General features: G+C 41.8%; 1 protein-coding gene across 1 annotated transcript; it reads right to left on the minus strand.

Moving 5' to 3' along the window:
* Positions 1-12,322: 12,322 nt before the first annotated feature.
* EQTN (equatorin) lies at positions 12,323-21,115 on the minus strand. Its single transcript, XM_036260374.1, has 6 exons — positions 21,031-21,115; positions 19,091-19,177; positions 17,576-17,626; positions 16,302-16,361; positions 12,939-13,089; positions 12,323-12,473 (listed from the first exon to the last, which is right to left on the minus strand). Exons 1-6 carry the CDS (start codon positions 21,113-21,115, stop codon positions 12,323-12,325), a joined length of 585 nt encoding a protein of 194 aa, XP_036116267.1.
* Between the last annotated feature and the right edge of the window lie 5,151 nt (positions 21,116-26,266).

Here is a 26,266-nt window from a genome sequence, read left to right on the forward strand (position 1 = left end):
CAGCCTGGCTCGTATCCCAAACATGCACAGCATTGGCAGCCCATCAGTTACAAAGGTCTTCCTCAGACTGACCTGAACTCTGCCTATTCGAACCCCCAGAGCACTCTGCACCAGCCTCAGCGAGAGGAACAGCAGCACCAACCACGTTTAGTGCTCAGACGTGTGTTTGTATAACAGCTTTTCCGAGAGATTTTAACTTAAAAAAATACTGAAAGATTAGAAATCTGTAAATATTGGACTTGAATTGGCAAACTGCGATAATCAGAGGGAACTGAGTCGTGTCCCCTCTTTAGATGGGACTTACCCTGTCTAGAGCCCACCACTCCTTCGTACTTACGCAGTCCACACGGGCTCTGGAGGGTGTGCATGGGGTGGAAGCCATGGCTATTGCCTCTGATTTTCAAACTGGAAAAAGGATTTTAGGGAGAAATAGCAAACACAGGTGCCTTCAAGAGATCAGACACAGCCCGTAAATGAGCCTAAGCAGGTGCAAGTTCTAGGGAGCACTGGGGACCGTTGCTCACATGCCCCCTCTGAAGGGGGCAGAGGCTACTCAGATTAATATGCACCAGCCTTGGCATGAAATCATGGGACTGCGACAGTTCTTGTTACTAGAAGTAACCAGGGTGCTTTTTACAGATTAAGAAGACAAGAAAAATCTTCCCCAAACTGGTCCCACAGCCTGGTTTTAAGAAAGCAGTAGAGAGAATGAATAAAGCCGTTTGCTAATTGTGCCCCATGAGTTTTTTATTCAATGTAATAGTTCCTGAGTGTATGTTTGTGTGTCTCTTCAGATAAGTTGCATTTTTCAGCACTGACCTTGTTGAGAGCCTCATCCTCTGTTTTATACTCTCAAATACTTCCTTTCAAAGCGGTCAGTGTAGCATTGTCTTACCTCGTCAGGTACTTGGGAAGAGGATTCCGATGCTACTAAAGCCCGATTCCAATGACCCATCTTCTATTTCGGCATCTAGTTAACTACAGAATTGTTCATTAGAGGAAAGAAGAACACATGTGTTGTTTAACATTCCTAGTATGTGTATGAAAGAAGTAAAATTATATAAGTCAAGTTCTGTATCAAATTTTTAAAAATCAAGTTTGAATTCATTAAAAGTAGAATAAATACAAGGTATAAAAATGCTACACTCACAAAGGGAGAAGCGAGTGGGCGTGGCTACCTCACGGTCACCTTTGCAGCTGGAATGGCTTTTAGTCTAACTCCTGTTTCCTTACCCAGGGTCTTGGAGCAGTGATTTGGTCCTCCAATCAGCATGCAGGAAAGTTTGGAGTTTATCATTCTTAAAACAATGATATGTCCCAATGTTTTTCAGTTACCCTTTCACTAAAAAACATGTACAGATTTAAATAAAATGAATAAAAGATTTCTGCATACACAATATTAAAGTGATTGCAGCTGTAAACAATTTAAGCATTCTTTCTGGAAAACTTAGAAAGACTATGCGAATTCCACGATGAGTTAATCTGCCTGACTTGTTGAGAAATAAAAAAGCCAACATTAGAGTTCTCAGTAACTGCTCCCTTGCAGCACAAAGACATGTTAGGGATGGAGAAAGCTGCCAGGTCATTTTCTGTTAAAGACACTTAGTCAGAGGGGAGGGGGAAGAGGGGTCTGGATAAAAGAAAGTGAAGGGATTAGCCGAAGAACATGTACGCTAACCCACAGACACAGACAACAGTGTGGTGATGGCCAGCGGGAAGAAGGGCAGGGGCTGGGTGAAGGTGGGCAAAGGGGTGGGGAGCAGGGGAGTATGGACATTTATAATAGTGTCAACTGTAATAATGATAATAGTGATAATAATAATAATAATAAAAAGGATACCTGGTAAACAGGAAACAAGGCATTGTCACAAGGAGAACAATTACTGAAGCCGTATGGTTGCCCTGTCCTATCACGGATGGCATTATTTACAAAAGGCCAGTCTCTCTCTCCCTCTCTGTCCTTCCCCCCAACCCGCCTTACATACACAGATACACCCCTCACTAGACAGAGCTGGAAAGGTATGTTCAATGTGAAATTTTCCTTTGAGGAGGCTTAAGTTATTCACAGCCACAGGTGTCTTAGCTATAAAAAATGCCTAATATTCCCAAGGATAGGATTTTAAAATAAATGAAAGTGGCACACACATAAACCACATTATAAAATGAAAATAACTACACCTAACAGCAGGCATAAAAAAATTGCAATTTCTAAGGGATCTGGCACTGATCTGAATTAGGAACCTTTAGAAAGAAGAATATAACCAGTCCCAGGGGCTCCATAGGTAGGTAGGTTATGGTGGTTATTAGAAGTGGAATTCTGGTCAGACTTAGTTTATCACAGCTTCGTAGGAAAAGAAGCAATACTTTGCACAGGAGTGTGTGATCTGCTTGAATTTGCAGTTGGGATTTCCCTCGAAAGAACTACATCCATATGAAGACTCCTTGATGTAAGTTAATTTTCTAAGAAGTTTCCATTGAAACAAGAAAAAAAAAAGGGTAAATTCTAATAACATTAACATCAGATAATTAGGGTTTATTTTAACCTTCAATTTAAAATTTCACAACGGTTCCCTTGCATGTGCTCTATTTTTTCTTGAAGAAAAAACGAGAACACAAAACAAATCCCAATAACTGACTCCAGTACAATCTAGAAGAATATGTTTTAAAGCAAATTACTCCATGTAAGAAACACTTGCAAAATACTACCATCTATTGCTTAAGGATAAACAACATCAGTGATTTCAATCATATTATTTTATGTGAAGCTCCATGTGATTGACTCTATAGCTGGTAGGTAAATTCCATTTTTTAAATAAGTGATTTAAAAAGATTTTCTCATACCAAGAAAAGGAGATTTTCTCATTTCCTTTGGGTCTGAGAGGCTGGACAGGCGAATACATTTTTCTTCTGCTCTCAAGTGGCAGCAACAAAGGCCTGTCCACTCTCAACGGCAGTGTGAACTGCATTGTACTGCCTGCCGCTGGCCCAGGGGACCAGGGTGACTCACTGGAGGGGCACTGGTCCCCTGAATGGGCTAATGACCCCTTTACTGGTTGGAACCTACAGAGCATCAACATACAGCAAAGAAAAGCAATTTTAGAAATTGATATGGTGGCAACTTCACTGTCCTCTTGCTGAGAGGCTCATCGGAGTTGGCTGTATTTACAAGACTGCACATGATCCAATTCACACACAACTGGACTGTTCCCAGAAATAAACTGAAATAATAAAATGGAACGACTATTTAAGCATACTTGCCTGACTGATGTGGCTCAGAGGTTGAGCGTCGACCCATGCACCGAAAGGTTGCCGGTTTGATTCCCAGTCAGAGCACATGCCCAGGTTGTGGGCCTGATCCCCAGTGGGGGGCATGCAGGAGGCGGTCAGTTGATCTCCTCTTTCATCAATGTTTCTCTCTCTCTCTCTCTAAAATCAATGTAAAAATATATATATTATATATATATTTGAAATAGAAATTATATAAAAGAAACTTTCTTTTATATATATATAAAAGTTTCTTTTATATATATAAGTTTCCCATATATATATATATATATATAAAGTTATATATATATATATATATAAAGTTTTCTTGAAATAGGGAGAAAATTAAATCTCATGAAAATGACACCTGGTATACAGGTAAAAATGTTATTAAAACAGCTAACAATAAGACCTTCCCTACCAAAGTTACTGGATTTTGAGGTTACAGAACGGGTTCTTCAGGTGACCAGGCGAAGGAGTCAGGTGTGTCAGGAAGGGGGAAACAGCAGACCGATGTCCGGCTTCCACTACGGCTTCACTACAAGAAGCGAAGGGAACATGTGCGAGAATGATCAGCGGGACTAGTAACCAAAGAAATGTAACATAAACAAGGAAACAAAATGTCACCCAGGGTTACAGGCTTTTAAAAAATAGAATACCCATTTTTGGCAAGGGTTTGTGGGAAAGGAGGCCCGAGACACTGTAGAACTGCACATCATCACAACCTTCTGGAAACAATATGGCCACACTTTAAAATCTTAAAAATAGTGTCGTATGTTCTGATCTTCCATTATCTTCCATTTGTGAGAATTTATTTTAAGAAAAAAAATCACTGATGAAACCAACAATTACTTAAATATAAGAATTGGGAAGAGGAAGTTATATAGCACAGCAAAATGGAAACTATAAAGACCACAGCATTTGCAATTAAAGGGAAACAATGTTAGCTCTTTCTTCCTAAGAAAGAGAAAAAGGAAAAGAAACCATAAGGAAAAGTACTTATATATCTGACCCTGGGATAGATCCCCAATATCTCCATTTCACAGATAAAGAAAATACAGCTCAGAGAAATTAAATAACTCTCCCAGGACATTCCACTCTGTGTAAAATTGAAATTCAGGTTTTTATTTGGGACTTGGAAGCATAATCTCTTTTTATGTGATGTAGAGGATTCTGCTGTCAGTATGTGCTAAGTACAAATAATACAGAAACTAGAGCAGAGAAAGTTTGTGCTAAAGCACTTTTCAACACAAAAGTGTTAAAGGTATACTACTCACCATAGTGCTTCTTCAGTTTCCTTACGTGTCATTAAAGAATGTTGGCATTTATAATATAAATTACAAGAAGTTCAAATTACTTCAAAAAACTACAGTCGATCTTCCTTATTCACTACAATTATGTTTTATAGAGTCCCACAAACAATGAATTTGTGAATACTGAACCAAGGATGCTAGGGCAAATATGGAGTTAGGCTTGGGTGAGTCTCCAGTTACAACATTTTTGTCAACCAATAACACCTCGTTTTGTGTGTGTTTCCATTTAAAGACACTTTATTTAGTATATAGGGCAGATTCATTAATATTGAACACGCCATGTGTTCAACATTATAACCCACGCCTGGACAAAACTTATCTCACACAATTTTCTCTGAGGTACATCCCAGCTTTCTTGTTCTTAGAAACAGTAGACAGCACTATACTTTGGCGCCACTTAAAACAGCGAAATCAACAACAAAACAATACAAATATGCAAAACAAACAAAAAAAGTGGTTATAGCCTGGGAAAAGGACATTTGTCCACAGTACGAGAGCTGAAACAAGAAGGCAGGGACTTGTCAACCTTAGCTGGGGGTGTGCACGTCAGGCAATTCAAACAGTTTGCCACTATGCATGTCCTCAAAGGACCACAAAAGCACAAGTCTTGATTTTGAGGTTACAGATTAAATCTTAGTGATAAGGTGTATTTGAAACTACAGAATCTGAAAATGATGGGGATGATTTATTAATTTATGGGTAAAAGGCTATGCAAGAACAATATATCTGTTTTTAATGAAAATGTTTAATAATGGGGACAAAATAAAGGACACTGAAAATGCTGAGAAGTAGGAATCAATTTACTGACTGCCTATGTGCGCCACCTGGTGGATAATAGGGCATAAGTATTGGAATATAGTTAATGCTAGAAACGACAAGGTGTGCACTAGAATGTGTTGTGACGGAGACAGAGGCACTGAGGCTAAACGGCTTACATCGAACTTGGCAGTGTGTGCAGTTCTCTTGTTTGGTCCAGAAATCTTTTGGTGATACGACTATCCAAGTCATTTGCTTTCCTGAAGCCTAGAGGGGAAAAGGTACAAGTTATCCCATGTCAGCAGAGTAAAGGCAAATTTAGCATGTTGCGTGGAGAGCCACAGCCATCTAAGGTACAAAACGCTGGACACCTTGTTAAGAAATAATTCACAAAATACAAGTTAATTTGGATAAGTTGACATGCATAGGTCCCTAAAAAAGATTCCCCTAAGTTGGGAAATCAGAAGTTACCGTATTTAATACCACAGTTTCTGGAAACTGTCAAGTCTGCAAGACACCAGCTGGCCATCATCAGAGCTTCTGCCTTGTTGTTACAACGCAAGGTGTGCAAGCGTAAGTTTGCAGGTATTCATGTGGAAAATAATACAATAATTAATAACTAATAACACAAGAATAAACTGTTCCATGTACTCACAACTATAAATCTATGTTTGCCCACCTTGTATATTATTGATCACAAGTATTAGAATATATATATATATACTGTATACACATGTTACACAAAATATATTCTGTGGAGTTTAGAATATTTAGAGACTATGCATTTAAGGAAAATTCCCTTAGATTTAGAAAAAGGATTTTAAAAAATCTACCCAACCTGCTTAGAGATTCTCTCCCTCACTCACTTCACTTCCTGTGACCTCATTGACAATTCAAAGACACTCCATCAGAATCAGAGGAAGCGGCATCTTCAGTAAGCTTCTTATCAAAATCAAATTCTCATAGAGCTGTGGGGCTGGCTTCCTGAACACCGGCGTCCAGTTTCCTCTTTCTGAGAACCATGAATTGTTTTTACATGATTTATGCTCTTTGGATAACTTCCATTAGGCTTTTTATTCTGTATATATTTTTTTGTCACTGAGAGATGTACAAGATTCATTTTCTCCTGAAATACAGACATACTTTTTATCACCACCAAAGCTTCCCATCTTAGAAATGTGTTTGACACTATACAAATTTACGTTACTTTTCATATCTAGTAGAGGTTTTCATGAGCAATTTTAGTGGCTCTAATTTGTTATTGTCGTCATCTCTTTGTGTGGTTAGTTGGGTTTTATCTATGTTTCCCTCTTCTGTGCCACTAATTTGAACATTTCTCTCCTCCAGGGACGTTATATGTATCCTTTCACTCATATGTTTGAAGCCTCTACATGGTTCAGATTTATTACAAGTAGGTATAGTGGGAGGTGCATCTACCACAAGGTCACTGTCATCAGAATTTTGAAGAGTTATTTTAGTTCATGTTGGTGAAACAGAAGGTCCTTGGCTCTCCAGGGACTTGTGGCAGTTTTCAGTCGCAGATTTTTTTTTCAAGTGGGAGAAGTTTCATCCTGCTGCTTTCAGATGCCCGAGCAGCTCTGAAGAATAATTCGGGATCAGTTGCTGGGCATTCGAGGTCCACCGCGTACTTCCTAGGCTGACTCTGCTGACTTAGTTCTCTGATGCTTCATTCCACTTTTCCTTTGAAATCCCATCTCACATTTGAGTCACTCAGAGACCAGAGGGCTTTGTGATCACTCTTCAAGGGCTAAAGTAAACTCAGAGCCTCTTCTACTTTTCTCCAACTCCAGTCTTCCTTCCTTCCTTCCTTCCTTCCTTCCTTCCTTCCTTCCTTCCTTCCTTCCTTCCCCCAAAATATTTTTCCATTTATCTTCAGATAGAGTGGGGGTAGGGGAGGAGGGGGAGGGAGAGAGAGAGAGAAAGACAGAGAGAGAGAGAGAGAGAGAGAGAGAGAGAGAGAGATTCACACAAGAGAGACACATCAATTGGTTGCCTCTCACAGGACCCTGACCAGGGCCAGGGACCAAACTGCAATCAAGGTACATGCCCTCGACTGGAATCAAACCTGAGACTCTTCAGTCTTTGGTCTGACGCTCTAACTGCTGAGCCAAACCAGTCAGGGCTCCAACTTCAGTCTTTCTTTGTCGATTCCTCTCCATCCTTCCAGAGCTGGCTGAGGGCTGTCAATGGGAGACAAGTTTTATTTCACCTTTAAAAATCACATAAGATGAAATGCAGGCTCCAGGATACCCTGGACAAGTAGTTGCCTATCATTAACTCTTCTGAACCCAGCTTTAAACACAGGGGGTATTTACTAACTGATCAGCTCTCAGAAGGAGAAGTCAATGATCATCACTGTTGAAGTCTTTCAAATGTCTAGCTCATTCCCGTGACTGATTCAAGTACCCTCATGCCTTATTACATCAGGGGACAGCCCAGGTTTAGATATAATCATTAAACGGTATCAAATGTGACAAAGTTTGGATATACACTATTCATCTTATTGTTTACCAAAGAGTGACAATTTAGAAACCATTCAAACTGCCCTGGCCGGTTTGGCTCAGCGGTTAGAGCGTCCGCCTGCGGTCCAGAGAGACCCGGGTTTGGTTCCCGCTAAGGGCATGCACCTCGGTAGCAGTTTGTCCCCGGCCCTGGTTGGTCGTGCGGGTGGCAGCCACTCGATGTGTCCCTTTCACATCGATGTTTCCCTCGCTCTGTCTCTTCCTCTCTCTCCCTCCCACTTTATCTGTACAAAAAATGGAAAAATGTCCTCGGGTGAGGATAAAAAAAAAAAAAGAAACCATTCAAACTGCTGAATGCCACTTACACCAAACTATTATTTAAAGCAGTAGTCTTTTCTTATTTTAGTTGGTCCTAACATTCTAAGATCTCCGGTGTTCTACAGAATGCTTCAAACACAAAATAAAACAAAAACACCCCCCTACCCAACACACACACACAACCGTAAACAAACAAACAAACAAAAAATCAAACAGTAAAACTAAACTTCAGAGGGCTGGATCCACCCTAGGAAGGAAAACGGAAACAGGAGAGAAGGCTCCCAGTACAGGCTGTCTGCACCTGACAGCTCCTTCCTTTCTATAAGGAAATCAGCACCTCTTCCCTCTCTAAAATACGCCTTCCTGTATCAAGTATGGGGTCATTCACACTTTCCCCTTCTCCCACACAGAGATTTCAAATATGAGATGTGGTCCAAATTATCCTTTTTAAAACTCTGAATTTGTTTTAGATAACGTACATGTTTAGATAACACATACATGCTTCTCTTCACACCGGGAGCTTTCTCCTGGCTGAGAGCCTGCAATTTGTCGTTCATTTTCTCCCGAGGAACGGACTCCACTGAAATCCGGAGCAAAGTGTGGGGGTGCAGGGCATTTTGATGGAGGCGGGGGAAGGGAAAGTCTAAGGACAATTATCCGAGGGTCTGAACGTAAACGTCTGGATCTGATTTCTCTTTAAATAAACTCGGGAAGGGGCTAAACTCTGGAAAACCAGCCAGAATTGCTTTTTGGCCAAAGCTGTGTTGTATTTAGTTCAGAGAGGGCTGCCTGAGCAGTGCTTTGGGGGGTGTGAGTGAAAAAACAGTGGTTATACTTTCCTTCCATTTCAAAAGTTAAACTTTTTTTTTTTTTGCTCCTCAGAAGCTAGATTTGGAGGGTTAATTTGGAAGTTGGAAGGCACATCTAGAATCTTCACTCAGGCTAGAGGTGACTGGGAACAGCTCCTTTTGATTTGTAATTACTCTTTGGCCAACCTGGGTCCCACCCCACTACTTCTCACCAGAGCACTGTAAACCCCCAATAATGGTTCCACGCTGGGGGGAGGAGGGGTGACAGGGAGGGAGGAGACGAGCACAGGAGACCACACACCTGATTCTCACTAGCACACCTGTGCACCCTTCCAGGCTCCCTCCGACGCTCACCGCACGGCCCCACCCCACCCGAGTCCTGCGGGGCCCCCCCACGCGGGGCGCTCTCAGATGCTGCGGGGGGTAGGGGGGAAGAGCCCTCTCCTCCCAACCGAAGAAAGAGCTGCTTTGGGGGCAGACAGCCTGCGCCCACCATTTTCGTAACATCACTGGGACCCCTCCCCGGGTTTCAGGGACTGTGTGACCACCTGCAAAACATGCCCCTAAACAGGATCCCCATAGCACCGTCCCTGCGGGGAGCATCTCAGAACTCACTTCCCACGGGAAGGACAAGGAAAGAGGGCCTAAGACCCAAGGTGGACTCTTGGGGACTCGGAACAACTTGGTTGCTAATTCTAAGGCCAGCCCCTGTTTTTCTCTGGCCCGTAACTGCCGCTCTATAGGAACCGCCCTTGAGCTAAGGTGAAGGAAAACAGCGAGGTCCCCGAGGGCCGGGGAAGAGGCGGGTGTGGGCATCGGAGCAAGGAAACACGAGGTGGATGGGAATCCATCCGAATCCCGGAGAGTCGGCTTAAGGACGCTCACTGTCCTTTCAAGGGAAACAGATCAGAGGCCTGAGGAACCTGCTGCAGAAAAGCAGGCTTAGCAACTGAGCAAAGATCAGGGACCAAAGAGACTACCTGCCCCCCCCCCCCCGCCCCAGCCTGGGCAGTAAGAGCCCCCCTCACTTCCAGACTAGCGAAGGGGAGCAGAACGTGGTCACCAGGGCCGACTATCTTCACCACCCACTCCCTGACCCGCCACTTTGCGGTGGTCTCTGCCAGCTGTGCCAACTGAGGAGAACAAGCCAACTTTTAAAATCCTGTTAACATCATCTCTTTTAGCCATTTTGGCCGGAGTGATGCTATAAAGATGAACTTTCTCACTCTAATGCTGAGTACTGCAGACAAGTTACATGATTCAAAAGTGACTCTTACACGTATATCCAATGAAAACCCTGCCTGCCCACCCTCCCAGCAGTCTTCCCCGGCCCTTTCTCACCCACAGACTCCGCGTGGCACCTCCGAGCCTGGAGGCGGCTGCAGCCACTGGCCTCACTCAGTTCTCCCTGATTTTCAGCCCAACGGGCAGCACAAACCGGCGTGGAAAGTGACAAAAGGGACCCGCAGAGGGCTATGGGTCCAGGCTGCTCCCACTGGCTCAGAAATCATGGTATTATTGGCGAGACCAGGCGAAAGCCAGCTCCCGCCCTGACACCTCTTGAACCTCAGGGTAACATCTTACATAGTCCACGGCTGCTCGAAGGCGGAGCTTCGGAGCTTTCCCAAGCGAGAGTGAAGCTGGGGTGCAGTCAGGGAGAGAACGGGGAGTGAGTGAAGGGCGCGTGAGGGTGAACTGTGTCTGTCCAGCCTGGGAAGCAGGGTCACAGAGACCTAAGTGAGAGGTAGAGAGAACAATTGCCCAGGAGCTGAAGGAACCCCTGAACTAAGGACCCTCCTGCCTCGTGGAGGCAGGGCCTACCTCGCCCCTAGAACAACCTCCTTTGACTTTTGCTAATAATTTGACACTTAACCTTCACGGATCATGGGAAGAACCTCAGTATGGAAGCACATCTTAGCTGTGTCTCTCTCTAATCGTGATCTTAGGCAAGGTATCTAAGTTTTTGTTTCTTGAGCTGTAAAAGAAAGTTGCCTTTCATAGGGTAGCAGAATTTGATATGATATGATGTATCAAAGTGCCTAGCATAAAGTAGGTGAGAACTGAGGAGGATAAAACCTGTCCTAAGTTCTATCCTCTTCCCCATCCACACATATCCACCCATCCACCTATAATACAAGTCCCTAAAATGCTACCAAATGAAACTAAGTCATAAAAGATCTTCTTTGCAAATTGAAATATTCCTGGGATGGATGGCCTCATAAGTCACTAATAACTTGAATTAGTCTTTGAGATGCTTTGCTTTCTTCCAATAGAGTGTAATGAGCCTGGATGTGTGGGGGAAGAGAGAGGGAAGGACCCTTCAGCTTGAAAAGACTCTCAGAATTATGTGCTTGGGCCCCTTCTCTCTTTCTCTTCTCTGGAACATCATGTTATTGCAAATGTTTATGGATACTTTAGAAATGGGAAAAAAATCTTTTTTATTGTTTGTCCTGTGAGACCAGTCCTAATGACGGTTAAACAATTCAAGGATGCTGGGAGTCTTTAGTATTAATTTGCTTTCATGTCTTGATATGGCACAGCTGTTTTGCTAGTGAAACATGAACAGGTGTATTCTTTTTGCTTTGCTGGTGGGGAGGGGTGTAGGTCATGATGATTACCAGGAAAGTCCTCAAAATGCCCTCAGGTTAGGTAAATGAATATTTATGTCCTCATTTAAAAATGAAACAGCCTACACCTGGCTTGTGTGGCTCCGTGGTTGAGCATCAACCCATGCACCAAGAGGTCGCCAGTTAGATTCCCAGTCAGGGCACATGCCCAGGTTGTGGGCCAAATCCCCAGTGGGTGGCATGCAGGAGGTGGCCAATCAATGTTCTCTCTCATCATGTTTCTATCTCTCTCTCTAAAATCAATAAAGAAAAAAAAATTAAAAACAAAACAGTTTTGCCTGGCCCGGTTGGTTGGAGCATCACCCATAGATCAAAAGTTTTCAGGTTTGATCCCTGGTCAGGGATGTTTCTCTTTCTCTCTCTCACTAAAAATTAATGAAAACAAAACAGAAAAAACAACCTATCCTCGGGTGAGGATCAAAATTGAAACAGCCTCTAGTGAATACTTTTCGTAAGTCACTTTCTACGATTATTTTTACTTGATGAGTTTTCCATACCTTAAATTATTTTTTTAATTTTTCCATTAAATCACTTTATAGCTGAGATAATTTTATTGAACATGTCCTCCTTTTAGGACACCAGAAAAAAATGTAAATGTCTCAGCAGATTTTCAAAATCATGACATTTATGTGAATCACAAAGAAAGATATTTTTTATGACAAAAAAATTCAAGTTCTCTATTTATCGGTAGGAACGTCCTCCCTTTGAAATCTCATTCATGTCTTCGTTCCAACCTGAGGAAGTCATGTCCGTCATTCTATGGGGGGATTTGGATCCAAAATTGTGCTGCTTTCTGCACTCTTAGAAAAAGATGTGTCTGACACGCCCTCTGTTGGGTGAAAGTATGACATAGATGCCAGTTCCGGGTTGACTGTGTACTCGCTCCCAATCTGCTTTTTATAACTGAAAAAGAAAACACACATCAAGATTTGTTTTATGTACGTTTGCATCTCAACTCAAAACAGCATCACAAAAGTTCAGTGTATGATTCCGTCCAATATATCTGTCACTTGGTAGAACGCCATGGAAATGAATGAAAACTGTTAGACCCTAAGCAGATGTGCTATTTAGAACAGCGTTCCCAGCCCTTTTGTTCCAGGGCTATCCAGAAAGGATGCCTATCCAGATTCTCTTTGTCCTTTCCAGTCGATTAGGGTGATTTCTATTTCCAGACGATTATTTAAAATATTGGGGAAATGTTCAAGAGGGATATTCCCTGAGAGTCAGCTCGTGCTTCTTTCTGAATAGGGGAAATGGAACCAACTGAATACCTTCTAGATAAATGTGGGAGTCACGTTTTCCTGACAGAGAATGGGTGGAAGCTTCCCATCACGTATGTTACAGACACTCCGAGGTCTGTAAACTCACCTCGTCTTCAGTTTGTACAGCAGGGCACTGGATACTGCCAAGACGGAGGCGAACAGGATGAGGGTCAACAGTGAGATGCCCATCATTATTTTTAACTTGTCATCCTGTGTGTCTGCCCCTTCATCTTCGTTTGTACCATTCAGATCAGAGCCTGAGAGGAAAGGAAGAAATTGCAATGGAAGAGAGTAATTGTGTTCAGCATGTTTTTTTGGAGGGGTAAGGATTGCAAAGCCACCGCAGAAAGGCCTTCCATCCTCGGGAGTAGTCACTCTCCTACCCTCAGTCAATGCAAAGGAAAAGGCTATATAGGCTACAATCCCCCTCCCCCCCCTCAGGTCTGGTAACTTACTCCACGTAACCTGCACAGTAATCCTGGAGGAGCTCGCCTCTGCTGCATTTCACAGGATCACAGAAGCGTCTGAATTTGCCATGGCACAGAACTACATAGTGGCCGAATCTGCTTCAAACCCAGGTTGCCAATATTAGAATGTGTATGTAGCAGATTTCTCCTCTGCCTAGTCAAAACCAGTTCAAGACTCTAAAGAGATTACTATCAAAAGTGTAAATTTATACATATCCTTCAAAAGAAAAAGATGCTGTTTTACTATTGGGACATGCACTGATATTTCTTTTAAGCTAAAGGATGGTGCACCAGATGCTTTCTGCATGAGGCTTAAGAATGGAACTTGAGCCCGGCCGATGTGGCTCAGTGGTTAAGCTTCAAGCCATGCACCAAGAGGTCACCAGTTCGATTCCCGGTCAGGAAATATGCCCAGGTTGTGGGCCCGATCCCCAGTGGAGGGCATGCAGGAGGCATGTTCTCTCTCATTGATGTTTCTATCTCTCACTCCCTCTCCCTTCCTCTCTCTCTCTCTCTAAAAATCAATGAAGAAAAAAAAAAGTTTTTTAGAAAAAGAGGGAACTTGCCATTTTATTACTGAGCTCAGACCAAGTGTACATGATGTTAAAGAAAGAAATGGAAACGTATTTAACTTCCTAAAATAAGTTATGTAATAAAAATCATGTCTGGAACCAGAGATGTCAAAAGTCTTTTTATTAACTCTATCAATGAAAAATATATCTTTATTGTCAAATTTCATATTTTTAAAATATATGTTTGACTTAGTAGACACTTATGTAATGATGACTTTAAATATATCATTTCCCATTTCTCCCCTTTCTCCCAACATGTTCCCCAAAGTTTCAAGGGCTTTCATTATTTTCTACATACTGATATTTTGGTAATAAACAATGACATGCTCCCATGTTTATACTCTCTGATTTAAAAAGTTATGATTGTCGCCCCGGCCGGTTTGGCTCAGCGGTTAGAGCGTCGGCCCCAAGACCAGAGAGTCCCGGGTTCGGTTCCCGCTAAGGGCATGTACCTCGGTTGCAGTTTGTCTCCGGCCCAGGTTGGGGTCGTGCGGGTGGCGACCACTCGATGTGTCTCTTTCATGTCGATGTTTCTCTCTCTCTCCCTCCCTCTCTCCCTCCTGCTCTATCTGAAGATAAGTGCAAAAGTGTCCTCAGGTGAGGATAAAAAAATAAAAATAAATAAAAAGTTATGATTGTCAAAGTGGAGTTAAACGTACACAATCGTCAAAGACTGATATCTTGACTTTGAGGCAGATTATTTCAGGACTAATCAAACAAATTATGTTAAAATGTTCTGTGCTTCTGAACTGCATTGCTAGCTACTCCATAAGAGGGTTTTTGTAAAAAAGATGTGTTTATAGTACTAGAGGATGATTTGGAATTCCTAACCACTGGAAATTATGGAAACTCTAATTACAAGTTTGAACAGAGTTTCTCTGTAAGCCTCAGTGTTCTCATCTGTAAAATGGAAATAATACCAACTTCATGGAGTTGCTGTGAGGACTGACACAGTAACGTCTGTAAAGCACTGGCATGTAGTATGTGCCCGGTGTGTGATAAAAAATCCATCATGCTCAATTTAATCACGTGAAAATGCAAACCATTTTTCAAGTGGCCTTGCATTTGTCATTGCTACGTCTAGCTCTCCATCGAACGAAGGCGCCTCACTCCATCTTCTCGAAGCACTGAAAGCAAGAGGCTGCTCTTGTCTGACACTCAGGTGCAGACCGATGTGACAAGCCTTCCATGGAGTACCAGAGGCTATTCCTTTTTCAATGGCTTATTTGCAAGACAGAGGTTTGAGGGACATTAATTTATTACCTTGTCATGAAATTTTCCATTTAAATCAGGAGTTTTTTTGCTCAGATAAATATAATTAATCCATTAATAAAAATTACTGCATTCAGCAGCAGACATTCGCTCATTCATCGCTGGCAAGAAGGCAAAATGGTTTAGCCACTTTGGAAGATAGTTTGGTAGTTTCTTATAAAGATAAGCATAGTCGCCTTAACATACAATCCAGTAAACATGGTCCTCGGTTATTTACCTAAGTGAGTTGAAAATTTAGGGCACACAAAAACCTACATGTGGATGCTTACAGTAGATCTATTTGTTATTGCCAACACTTGGAAGCAGTCAAGATGCCCTTCAATAGGTGACTGGATAAATAAACTGGTAAATCTATACAATGGAACATTATTCAGTGGTGAAAAGACATGAACTGTCAAGCTATGTAAATATATGGAGGAATCTTACGTGCATATTATTGAACAAAAGGAGCCGCTCCGAAAAGGCTATGTACTGTATGTTTCCAACCATGTGACATTCTGGAATAGGCAGAACTATAGAGACAATGAAAATGTCAGTGGTGGTCCAGAGCTGGGTGAGGGAGAGGTGGATAGATGGAGCACAAGGGACTTTTAGGGAAGGAAAACTATTCTGTATGCTACTGTGATGGTGGACACGTGACATTTGTCAAAAGCCATAGATTTGTATAACACAAAGAGGGGACCTTGATGTAAACTATGGACTTTAGTTAATAATGTACTAATATTGGCTCATAAATTATAAAAACTGTACCACACTGATGCAAGGTGGTAATAAGAGGGAAAACTGAGTGGCGGAAAGATATAGGGAAATCTCTATAATTTCTGCAAGCCTAAAACTACTCTAAAAACAAAATCTATTAATTAAGAAAGCAAACTGCATTCTATATTTTAAGCACTTGCCTCCTCTTCCATTTGGTTTATCTGTTTCAGGAACAGAAGTCACACAGCAGGAAAATAGAAATAGTCTTCTGCAATATGGAAACTGGAGAAAAATGTTTAAAAACCACAACTTACCTAAAACAGTAAATGTCCTCTCTGCTACAATGTTAGTCTCTAGGCTACCCTCTTTCATACACCTTACACAAGGTGTATCACCATACAGACACTAAAATGTGTGCAAGTATGTATGTATTCACTTAATTGAAGTATTTTTTCTTACTTGGAATTGCTTCAAATAATTGATCTCTTGTTTCTTCCTCCTCCGCTGTGTCGTTTAAAACTGTTAAAACAAACATTGACGTTATGGTAAACAAAATTCATTTACTGAAACTGTGTGTGTGTGTAATATATACAGTTTATTCTCATTATTCATGGTAGTTATCTTTATAACCCTAGGGGAAGTACAGGTTTAGGTTCCTATGAGGGCACAGCATTTTCATCAACCAATCAATACAAAACCTTGTTTTATGCGTGTTTATGTTTACAGACACTTTATTTTAGTATATATGGCAGAGTCATTCAATTGAACTCACAGACAACAGCACTATAACTCCCACCTAGACAAAGCTTATCTAACACACATTTTCTCCACAAGGTATACCGCAGCTGTCTTGTGCTCGGGGACACTAACCAGCTTTTTATTGCTATACTTGGGGGCCATTTTAAATAGAAAAATCACCAACAGGAAACACAAAATACGTGTAGCGATACACAAACCACAAAAATGAGACTTATTTACAGTGTGAGAGCTGTAAAGAGAAGGTAAAATGTTGCCTTTTTCTATCTGAGCTGGGAATGTGAGCAACAGGCAATTAACATTTTTTTGCTGCTCTGAGCGTGTCTGCACATTACCGCAGAAGAGCTTCTAGTATTGCTTTAGGGGGTTACAGATAAATCTTAGATGTAGGCAAATTTTCAAATACAGAATATACAAGTAATGAAGATCAACTGAATATGGTGTATACTTTACATTTATATTGCAGGCACATGTGTGTGTGATATTACATTTATACATGAGTGCATCTATGGTATTCACATTACATCTGTGCATGCATATATATGTATATATATGATATGCATATTATATGTATAATGCATGCTTAAATATTTATTATATATATACACGTTAATGTTATGCATGCACATTTTGATATGTACTTTGCATTTATTCACATATCTCCATGTGCTTGTGTGCATACTGCTCCTAAGACAAAGAGGAACTTTAGTGAGGAAGAGCCTTATTTAAAATTTATATTCATCAAAAAATTGATCGCAACATTTGTAGGAGCATAAGACTTTTGGGAGGAGAATCAGAAAAAGTGAAATACTTGATCAACCTTCTGGGTGTGTTTTGCATTTGCTGTTACATGTGATGATGGCACAAATGTTACATTAATTCTCAGAATTAGAATTACTTACACTGTTCTGGGATTTCTTACATAGGGCTTCAGAACTACAAAACATTTCCCAGTTACCTAACAACTATGAGTTTACCTTTAGCTAACATTGTCCAAAATGCAGGCTCATTGGGACCCTGGGTTGATCCTGGTTAAAAAGCAAAATAGAACAGGATGACAAATTAAGGTAATTTGGCTTTGGTAAATTTGTGATAGAACATTCATTCATGCGCTTGTCAGTGTAGCCATTTACTAGCATACCTTGAATTCCTACCACGTGCCAGACCTTGTGGTTGCACTGAAGTTACAGAAATGAACAAGACAGTCTTAATGCTCAAGGAACATACTCCATTACGGAAGCGGACAGGTATCACTGCGCTTGTGTTGCAGGAGAAGGAGGGTGTTAAAGGAAACACACAGGGGGTGCATGGAGGGACCAAAATCAGCTTGCAAAAGCTGGAAACCCTGCAAAGGGGAGAGGATGTTTCCATACAGGCGCAGAGGACTAGACATTGTCTGCCAGCAGACAAGGTGAGAGAGGTCATTCCAGACTCAGAGTCCTGAGCAGGGTGGATGAGCTCTTGGAGCTTCAGGTGGTCTGGAATGAAGAATGTGCAGGGGGCATGGGCCGGAGGTAAGACAGGAAGTTCTTGAATGTTCAGGCCCTGTCAGACTAGAATACCTAGTTAGAAGTTAGAATGTAACCCCGAACTGAAGTAGTGAAACTTGCATTTTTACTCATATAATGATATGATCCAGGTATGACTGCGTTGTTATCCATTTAAATTTTTCGATATTTTTTTCCAGAGGGTTCTTTACTATTTTTTTCTTCATTTACTTTTAGTAAATTAAAACTTTAGTGAAAATTACTAAAGATATTGAAGGTTTTTAGTTTTATTTTTAGTAGTGTTAAAAATGCAAATGAAATTAGAGTAATCATATTAGGAACATACTTGTGTTAGATGAACTGGAGAAAATAGGGTTTCATGTAACAACAGGTCTCTTGTCCTCAATTAGACACTCACTCAAGACCACAGAGGAGAACCTTTCCAGGTTGTTATGGTTTCACAAATATTTTATAAGGAACAATATTCTTGACAGGAAAGTAAACGATGATTTTGATTGTTGCAACCTCTTACTCCCAGCACCCCCACCCCAGGTAATCTTAGGAAACACTAATAATTGACTCTATGCAGAGAAAAGTTTATTCCTCAAGCAGATAGAAATTTTTATGCAATTTTAAAAAGTTATATTAAGATGTATTACATAGTTATATAAATATAAATGTATATTTATACATATATTTCTGTTATAGTTTACATTAAATATAAATGTATGTATGTATAGCATAAATATGTATAAATATGAATTTAATACACTTGATTAAAATAAAATTGTATTATACAAAGAGCTCACTTCCTACCCGTAGATACATCTGAAAATTGACCCTTAGATTTTCAGTTTAAAAGATTTCAGAGCGACTTGAAATTGTAGCAGTACAAGTTCTTTAAGCATGTTATTACTTTATGAAATGCTCAGAGTAGTAAAACTTAAATTTTTACTCATATAATGATATGCTCCAGGTATGACTACAGTAAAGTAACTTTAATACTTGGAAGATTTTTTTCAGAGGATTCTTTAGAATATTCTTCACTGGGTTTTGCAGTAGGAGGTGTAGTTGTTTCATTGATGAGTTTATCTAGGAAAAGGGATAATGGATTATCAGCATATAAAAATATTGACTCAACCTCTGTAATTAGGCATACATTTAAGCTTAAAAATGGACAAAAGAAAATGAGAGAGAGGGAAAAAAAAGAGAGAGAAAGATGTTGACAATTTTTTGAGATCACTTACAGGAGGGGAAAGAAAAAAGGAAGTTTTTGCCTGAGGTGGGATTCATAAGCCTGTAATTTTGCAGGAGAGAGGAAAAGCTGGGGTCCCGGGCACAAGCTTTCTTTAGAGGGAAGGAAGATCACTGCATTGGATACACTGTCTCACTGGCTCCTGGACAGGCTGTGCAGTGATCCTACCAGCCCAGGACAGTTTGGTTGCTGGTCAGTGTAATGACCTGAAGAGGAGGCAGCAGCAACTTCTTTGTAAATTGGAAATATGCATGCTTACTACTCAAAACCGAGTTTTGGATATCAAGATTTGGGCTCCAAATCAAGGATTTTTCAGGCCTGATTTAGTGCATATCTCAGGCTATGTCAGTAAGAGTGGATTTGGGGACAATTGTGACTGGAAGACCACACCTTCCCCCATGAAGTGGGCTGAAATTTCAGTTGACTTTGCTTAACACAGGAGTCAATCAAGTTCCGTAAGCAGTACGGGCAATCCCTCCACAGACGGAGTTCTAGGGGGCAGAAGGAATTCAGGCTGAGCCTACAGACAGCACCAATACAAGGTGGCAAGAAAGGATGAAAAGGAGATTGTTACTGGAGTGAGCAGCACAAGAACAAGTGGTCAGAAATCCTTAACCTCTGCTGTGCAACCCTCTTACTCTGTTCTGGGAAATGTGTCTGGATTGCTTCAGCTACTTGCCCTCAGAATTTTGGAGCCTAACAGAATTGTTATTCAAAGTCATTCTGGAGATGTCGGTCTCCTCCAGGGGCTCATTCCTCTGGAATGTTCCATCCATGTCAGCCCGCCTCCTTCTGTCAGAGCCCCGTTTAAAATAGCAACAATTGATCCCAATCCAACTTTCTCGGACAATCTTTGGGGACCTGAATTGTGGGAACAGAAGTGAGGGCTTTGGATCTCCTCCATGGGCCCTCAATCATCCATCTCCTAGAATCTGAGGTACCTGGTCTCTTTTCTTCCACAGACTCTGGGATTTGTGTCCTGTCCCAAATGACTCCAGAGGTTGTTTACTTGTACAAACAAAATTCCCATGAGTCATCTGTCTAATTAATGTATGCCCCTGAAATGTCCCTATCTCATTTATGTCCCAAGGTTTGAGACTGCACAAAATATTCCATTATTGTCACGTAGCTTTACTCATTATCAGGCTTACCGAGCCTGTCTTTCACCAGGGTTGAAACTCCATTGCCAGCAACACTCTCAATTCCCTATTTACTTTCTTCTTCTTCTCCCTGTATTTGTTTTGTGCTGGTGTGTTTCATACAAATGAGCTGTCACACCAAGGTAAAAGATGTGTTATATGCATTTTGGAGACTTTTAATGGCCTCCAAAGTCATCTATCAAATAGTTACGCTTGGTGGAAAGGTGGGATAGGAAATAACATTTGAAGATGAAGGTACAAAGCAGAAAGAAGTAAAAATGTGTGTCTAAGAAGACACACAATTTTCTAGTTCTAAATTTAGTTATTTAATTTTATTTCCATGCAGACCAAAATGGGGAGTCTAAGAAATGTAAGAACCTCCCTGCCTTCTGCATTGGTCCATGTAATAGACATGGGGTCTCCCTGTTTAGGAACTAAGACTTCTGACCTTAGCCCCACTAAGATCTTGTGCCTACCCAATACTCAAGTGCTGTTTTGAAATCTTGCTTTAAGGGCTTTTCATATTTGCAATGGTGCCTTTCAATACTTACAGTTTTTTAAAGCAAAATTCAGATCAGTTGTTGCTCTCACAGATATTTCAGATTGGCTGCCATTTGGATTTACTGTTGTGAACATATCTAAAAACATAAGACAAAAGTTTTCAACTGCTAGTCTAGTGAAGTTTAGACTTTTTGTTCCTTTACACTTTTCTTCATCTGATTTTTTTTTTTTTTTTTTTTTTTACAAATAATAATAAGAAGAAAGTATTTGAGACATTCTTCATCTACAACGTAAAAAGTGGGGCAAAGGTCAAAAATAAAATTCATGGGGAAAAAATGTTAAATTAGTATCCTTTTCGCCTGGCCAGTGTGGCTCAGTGGATTGAGCACTGTCCCAGGGACTGAGAGGTCCTGGTTCGATTCCTGGTCACTTGCCCAGGTTTCAGGCTCAATCCCCAGTAGAGGGTGTGCAGGAGGCAGTTGATCAATGTTTCTCTCTCACATCGATATTTCTCTCTCTCCCCCTTCCTCTCTCTCTAAAAAAATCAACAAAAACATATTTAAAAATAAATAAATAATTATACTTTTGTTAAATAACTATTTCTTTTTTAAAGATTTTATCTTTATTTCTTTCTAAACCTCTTCCTTTCTTTTTTTATTATTATTTTTTAATCTTCACCTGAGGACATTTTTTTAAAAATTTATCTTCAGATAGAGCAAGAGCGAGAGAGGAGGAAAGGAGAGAGAGAGAGAAACATCAGTGTGAAAGAGGAACATCGACTGGTTGCCACCCACACAACCCCAACCTGGGCCAGGAACAAAGGTACATGCCCTCAGTGGGAACCAAACCAGGGACTCTCTGGTGCGTGGGCTGACGCTCTAACCACTGCACCAAACTGGCCAGGGCTTAAAAGACTGTTTCTGAGAAGAAATTATTGAGGAATTAATGGGAAAACATATTGAGTGCATTATAGGTGCCAAAATAGATTTGGAGATGTGTAATATTATCACTGTGACATTATCAAAAAGCCAAGTAAGGAGTATCTACTTGTCCTTGAATCTTCTGTTAGACTATGGATCAGCTTAAAAGGCATATACTTCAATAACAACCAAAGTCTTCTATATACTTTCACATTTACATGTGCATGTAAAGAATCCTGCTCTTAATTGTTGTCAGTGGGGTTGGTAATAATTCAAAACTAGTGGACACATCCACCCAACCATAGTAAAATAAATCGAACAAAGATGAGTGACTAAACATACATACACGTCTCGTCTTTCCAAAATCTCATGAAATGACAGAAAATTTTATACACACATGAAGGTATATGTATTTAATATACATGCACATATTTCCCCCAAGCGCGCGCACACACACACACACACACACCAGTGCTGTTAATGTATCATATGTTTTGAGAAGTTTCTGAGCTAGATCTATGAAAAAAAAGGAAATTGCAGCCAAATATTTATGTTATGAGTTATAAAAGTATAAAAATTAAAATACTGTGATATTTTTGCAGGGGCAGACAGATCAGAGAACAAAAAGATAATAATAGACTAAATTTCAAATGAGAATTTAGATTATATTAAATGTGTTTCACATTATTAGGGAATTGGTGTTAGACATTTTGTGATTCCCCTTGAAAAATGTAATGTTTTATGCTGTATACAAAAATAATTAGATTTAAGACCTGAATTTTTTAAAAAATGAATCTTTTTAAAAACCCTAGGAAAATAATTTACTATTTAATTGGATATGGTCTATCTAGGCAAGATACAAAATGTAGAAATTATAAACGAATTAATCAAACAGGTTTAAAGATAAGCAACGGCCTGGAGAAAATACGTGTTACTTTTACCATAGAGAAAAGATTAACATATTAAATATACAAAGAGCCCCTACGAACAAATGAAAATATAATCTAATAGAGAAATGGGCCAAAGATAAAAATAGACGAATCACAGAAGTAGAAATTAAATGCTCAATACATACAGAGAAAAATACTCAATTTCACAAGTAACCAGTGTGCAAATTAAAAACACTAATGAAAATTTCTCACTATTCACAGAATATGATTAACACTATTTTTTTTTCGAGAGAGAAACATTGATGTGAGAGAGAAACATTGATCAGCTGCCTCCTGCACCCCCACCTCCCAGGGATTGAGCTCAAAACCCAGGCATGCACCCCAACCAGGAACCGAACTGGGACCTCTCAGTCCATGGGATGATGCTCAATCCACTGAACCACACCGGCCAGGCTGATTAACACTATTTATTGGGAGATTGTGGAGCATTCTTGGAGGATGCAAATTGGTACATAGGTTTTGGAGAGCAATTTTGTGGTATCTATCAACATTTTAAGAAATTCCAGTACTTGGTATCTATCCAAAGAGGGATATACCCAAGAATGTATGAGAAGAGAGTACAAGGGAAAAACTGCCCATAATTTAATTTTTTCTAAGATAGTGGCTAAATTATGGAACATCATTTTATGCAATATTATGCATCCTTTAAAAATAATGAAGTAGAGGAGAGGGAAAATGGTGGTGGAGTGACTGGAAGCTACACAGACGATCTCCTGGGATCAAACTGGAATTACAACTAAAATAAAGACAACTCGTCTGGAAAAACCAATGGAAGAGTGGCTGGAGAGACGCCTTATAATCAGGGACATAAAGAGGACTCCAAGTTGAGACTGGTAGGAGCTGCAGAAGTACAAGAGGGCTGGCTGGGTTGTTAGATGCAGTGAATACTGCTGCTGCTACTGTTGTTGTTGTTGTTGCTGCTGCTGCTGCTGCTGCTGCTGCTGCTGCTGCTGCTGCTGCTGGGAATAAAGATGCTGCTGCTGCTGATCCCTCCTGATGTCGGCTTCATGAGCTTTCTTTACCTTGTGTATCTCACCGCTGAAACCTCCCTTGCACCCCCAGTCTCTGACACTTGGTATAGCTGGCAGGATGAGGTGGGTACCCCAGCAGCCCTGGGTGGAGGGGATGTAGCCCCCCGCATCCCTCTAGTGCCCGGTGGCGGCATGCCTGATGGCCTGAAAGCCGCTGAAGATTGGGAGCGCTGGCCTGGAGAGGTGCGGAAGGCTTTGGTTCGACACAAGCAGCGGCCCATACAGAGGCGGAGAACCTAGTAGCGCCCCAGGCGGCCAGGAGCTGGCCAAGCCCAGCCAGCAGCAGCCAGCAAGGGACCACCGCCCTGCCCCGAGGGGAGGAGCCGCGCCGGCGCTCAGGAGGCAGCTGAGGGCAAGGACCTGAAGGCGGAGGCAGGGCCAGGGCCTGAAGCACCCGCCAAGCCCTGGGCAGACAAGGAGGCTGCGGCTGGTGCAACCCCCAGCCTGTCCCAGCCACTGCCCCAGGAGCACCCCATGCTGGCTGCAGACGAGGAGCAGGCCTGGGATGTGGTGATGGAAGCTGGGTCCCACAGGGCGGGCGGTGGGGCTGAGGAGGGCGACACAGACGAACCCCAGTGTGGCCAGTGCAAATGCCTGACGGCTCATGGAGGATGGCTGTGGACTACAGGGAACTGAGTAAGACATTGACTCTGAGAGCCAGGAACAGTTTGCCTTTACCTGGGAAGGAAGGCAATGGACGTTTCAAGTGTTACCCCAAGGCGATGACACAGTCCAATGCTTTGTCATGTTTGGTAGACTAGGACTTAGTTTCCTGGAGCAAACCTCCACAAGTACATTGTTCCATTATATTGTTGACATAATGTTGACTTCTGATTTTCTTGCAGAGCTAGAAGCTGGAGCATGCAGCCTCTGGGAAGCCCTGGCGGCCAGGGGTTGGCGGTCAATAAGGACAAAGGGCCCTAGATACTCTGTCAAGTTGCTGGGTGTTGTTTGGTCGGGTAAGACGAAGGTCATGCCAGAGGCGATTATATATAAAATAAAAGTCTCTCCTTGACCAGAAACAATGAAACAGGTGCAGACACACTTGGGACTGCTAGGGTTCTGGCAAACCTTTATACCCCATTTAGCCATGCTGATGAAACCCCTCCACTGCAAGGTCCGGAATGGGGAGGCCTGGGACTGGTCTCCTGTGGTGGAGCAAGCATTTCTGGCCACAAAACAGGTGGTGGCCCAGATACAGACGCTGTGAGTCATGGATCCAGCTTTGCCATCCCTCCTCACTGTACAGGTGGACGATTCAGGATTTGGCTGGGGTCTCTGGCAAAAACAAGAACCTGGGAAGAGTCCTATTGGGTTTCTTTCCCAGTTGTGGAAGGGAGCTGAGAGTCATCAGTCCCTTATTGGGAAGCAGTTGGTGTACACAGCCCTGTTGGCCATTGAAAGTATCACTGGTCCTTGTCCTGTTGTTATAACTCAGTGCCATTGACCCAAACTCCCAGAGGCCTTCACGACAACCAAAGGGGTTGTCAGTTTACTCATTTACTGAAGAACATTCTTCACTAACTAATCCCTAAGTAATCGCTAACCCTGGGGTAATAACTAACCCTTGAGTAATCCTGGGCGGCACCAGCGATAATCTATTGAAAACATCTTGACCTTTGAGATGTCTGGGAAACTGAGTAACAGGTAATTAACTAACTGCTAAATTCCGCTTCTGTAACATGCTTGCTTACACGTAGCAACCCCCCTTACAAAATCCTATAAAAAGGAGCCATTTTAGCTCTCCGCGGCCGCAGTTACTCCTGTGTGGGACATACTGAAGGTGCCTCCGGACTTAGCTCAATAAACTCCTTTTATTAAACCCCATCTCGGCGTCTGAGTTTGGTCGATCTCCTGGGTTACAACACTGTCACAGTGCAAACCACCTACCTGGTAGAAGGGTGGTTAGGGTCTTGGGCTACTCTACCACGCATGGGCATGGGCCCAAACTCCCACCTTGACAAAGTGGGGAGCTTACTTGCAACAGAGGGCTCAGTTCTCTACCAGCCCCTTGACCAGGAGCTGCCTCCTTGCTGGGACCTAGAAAGTTTGGAGCAGAACGGGAGGAGCCCTCTTAGGAAGCAGAGGGAAGCCCAGCCCTTCTGAGGAGAGAAAGCCTCCCCCTCCGGCAGATACCTGGTATACTGATGGTTCTTGACATGGGCGGCAGTGGCCCTGCAACCGGCTACAGATACCTTTTGGTACAATACAGGAGCTGGACATTTGAGCCAGTGGGCTGAACTGAGAACTATGTGGATAGTGTTAATGAAAGAGTCTGGCCATGGGCATGTGTGCACCGATAGCTGGGCAGTATGCAGAGGCCTAACTCTATGGCTGCTGTGCTGGGCAGCCCAGGAGTGGTTTATAGGTCACTGACCCTGTGGG

Source organism: Molossus molossus, unplaced genomic scaffold (assembly GCF_014108415.1).
Source record: "Molossus molossus isolate mMolMol1 unplaced genomic scaffold, mMolMol1.p scaffold_m16_p_14, whole genome shotgun sequence".
In the NCBI taxonomy this organism is placed as follows: domain Eukaryota; kingdom Metazoa; phylum Chordata; class Mammalia; order Chiroptera; family Molossidae; genus Molossus; species Molossus molossus.

Excerpts from the sequence above, each read along its gene's own strand:
- EQTN (XM_036260374.1), bottom strand. The coding sequence starts at position 21,115 with ATGTTCACAACAGTAAATCCAAATGGCAGCCAATCTGAAATATCTGTG. Across the intron at positions 19,178-21,030 it reads GAATTTTGCTTTAAAAAACT|ATAAACTCATCAATGAAACA; the intron begins GTAAGTATTGAA and ends CCCTTTTCCTAG. Across the intron at positions 12,474-12,938 it reads CTGTACAAACTGAAGACGAG|TTATAAAAAGCAGATTGGGA; the intron begins GTGAGTTTACAG and ends TTTCTTTTTCAG.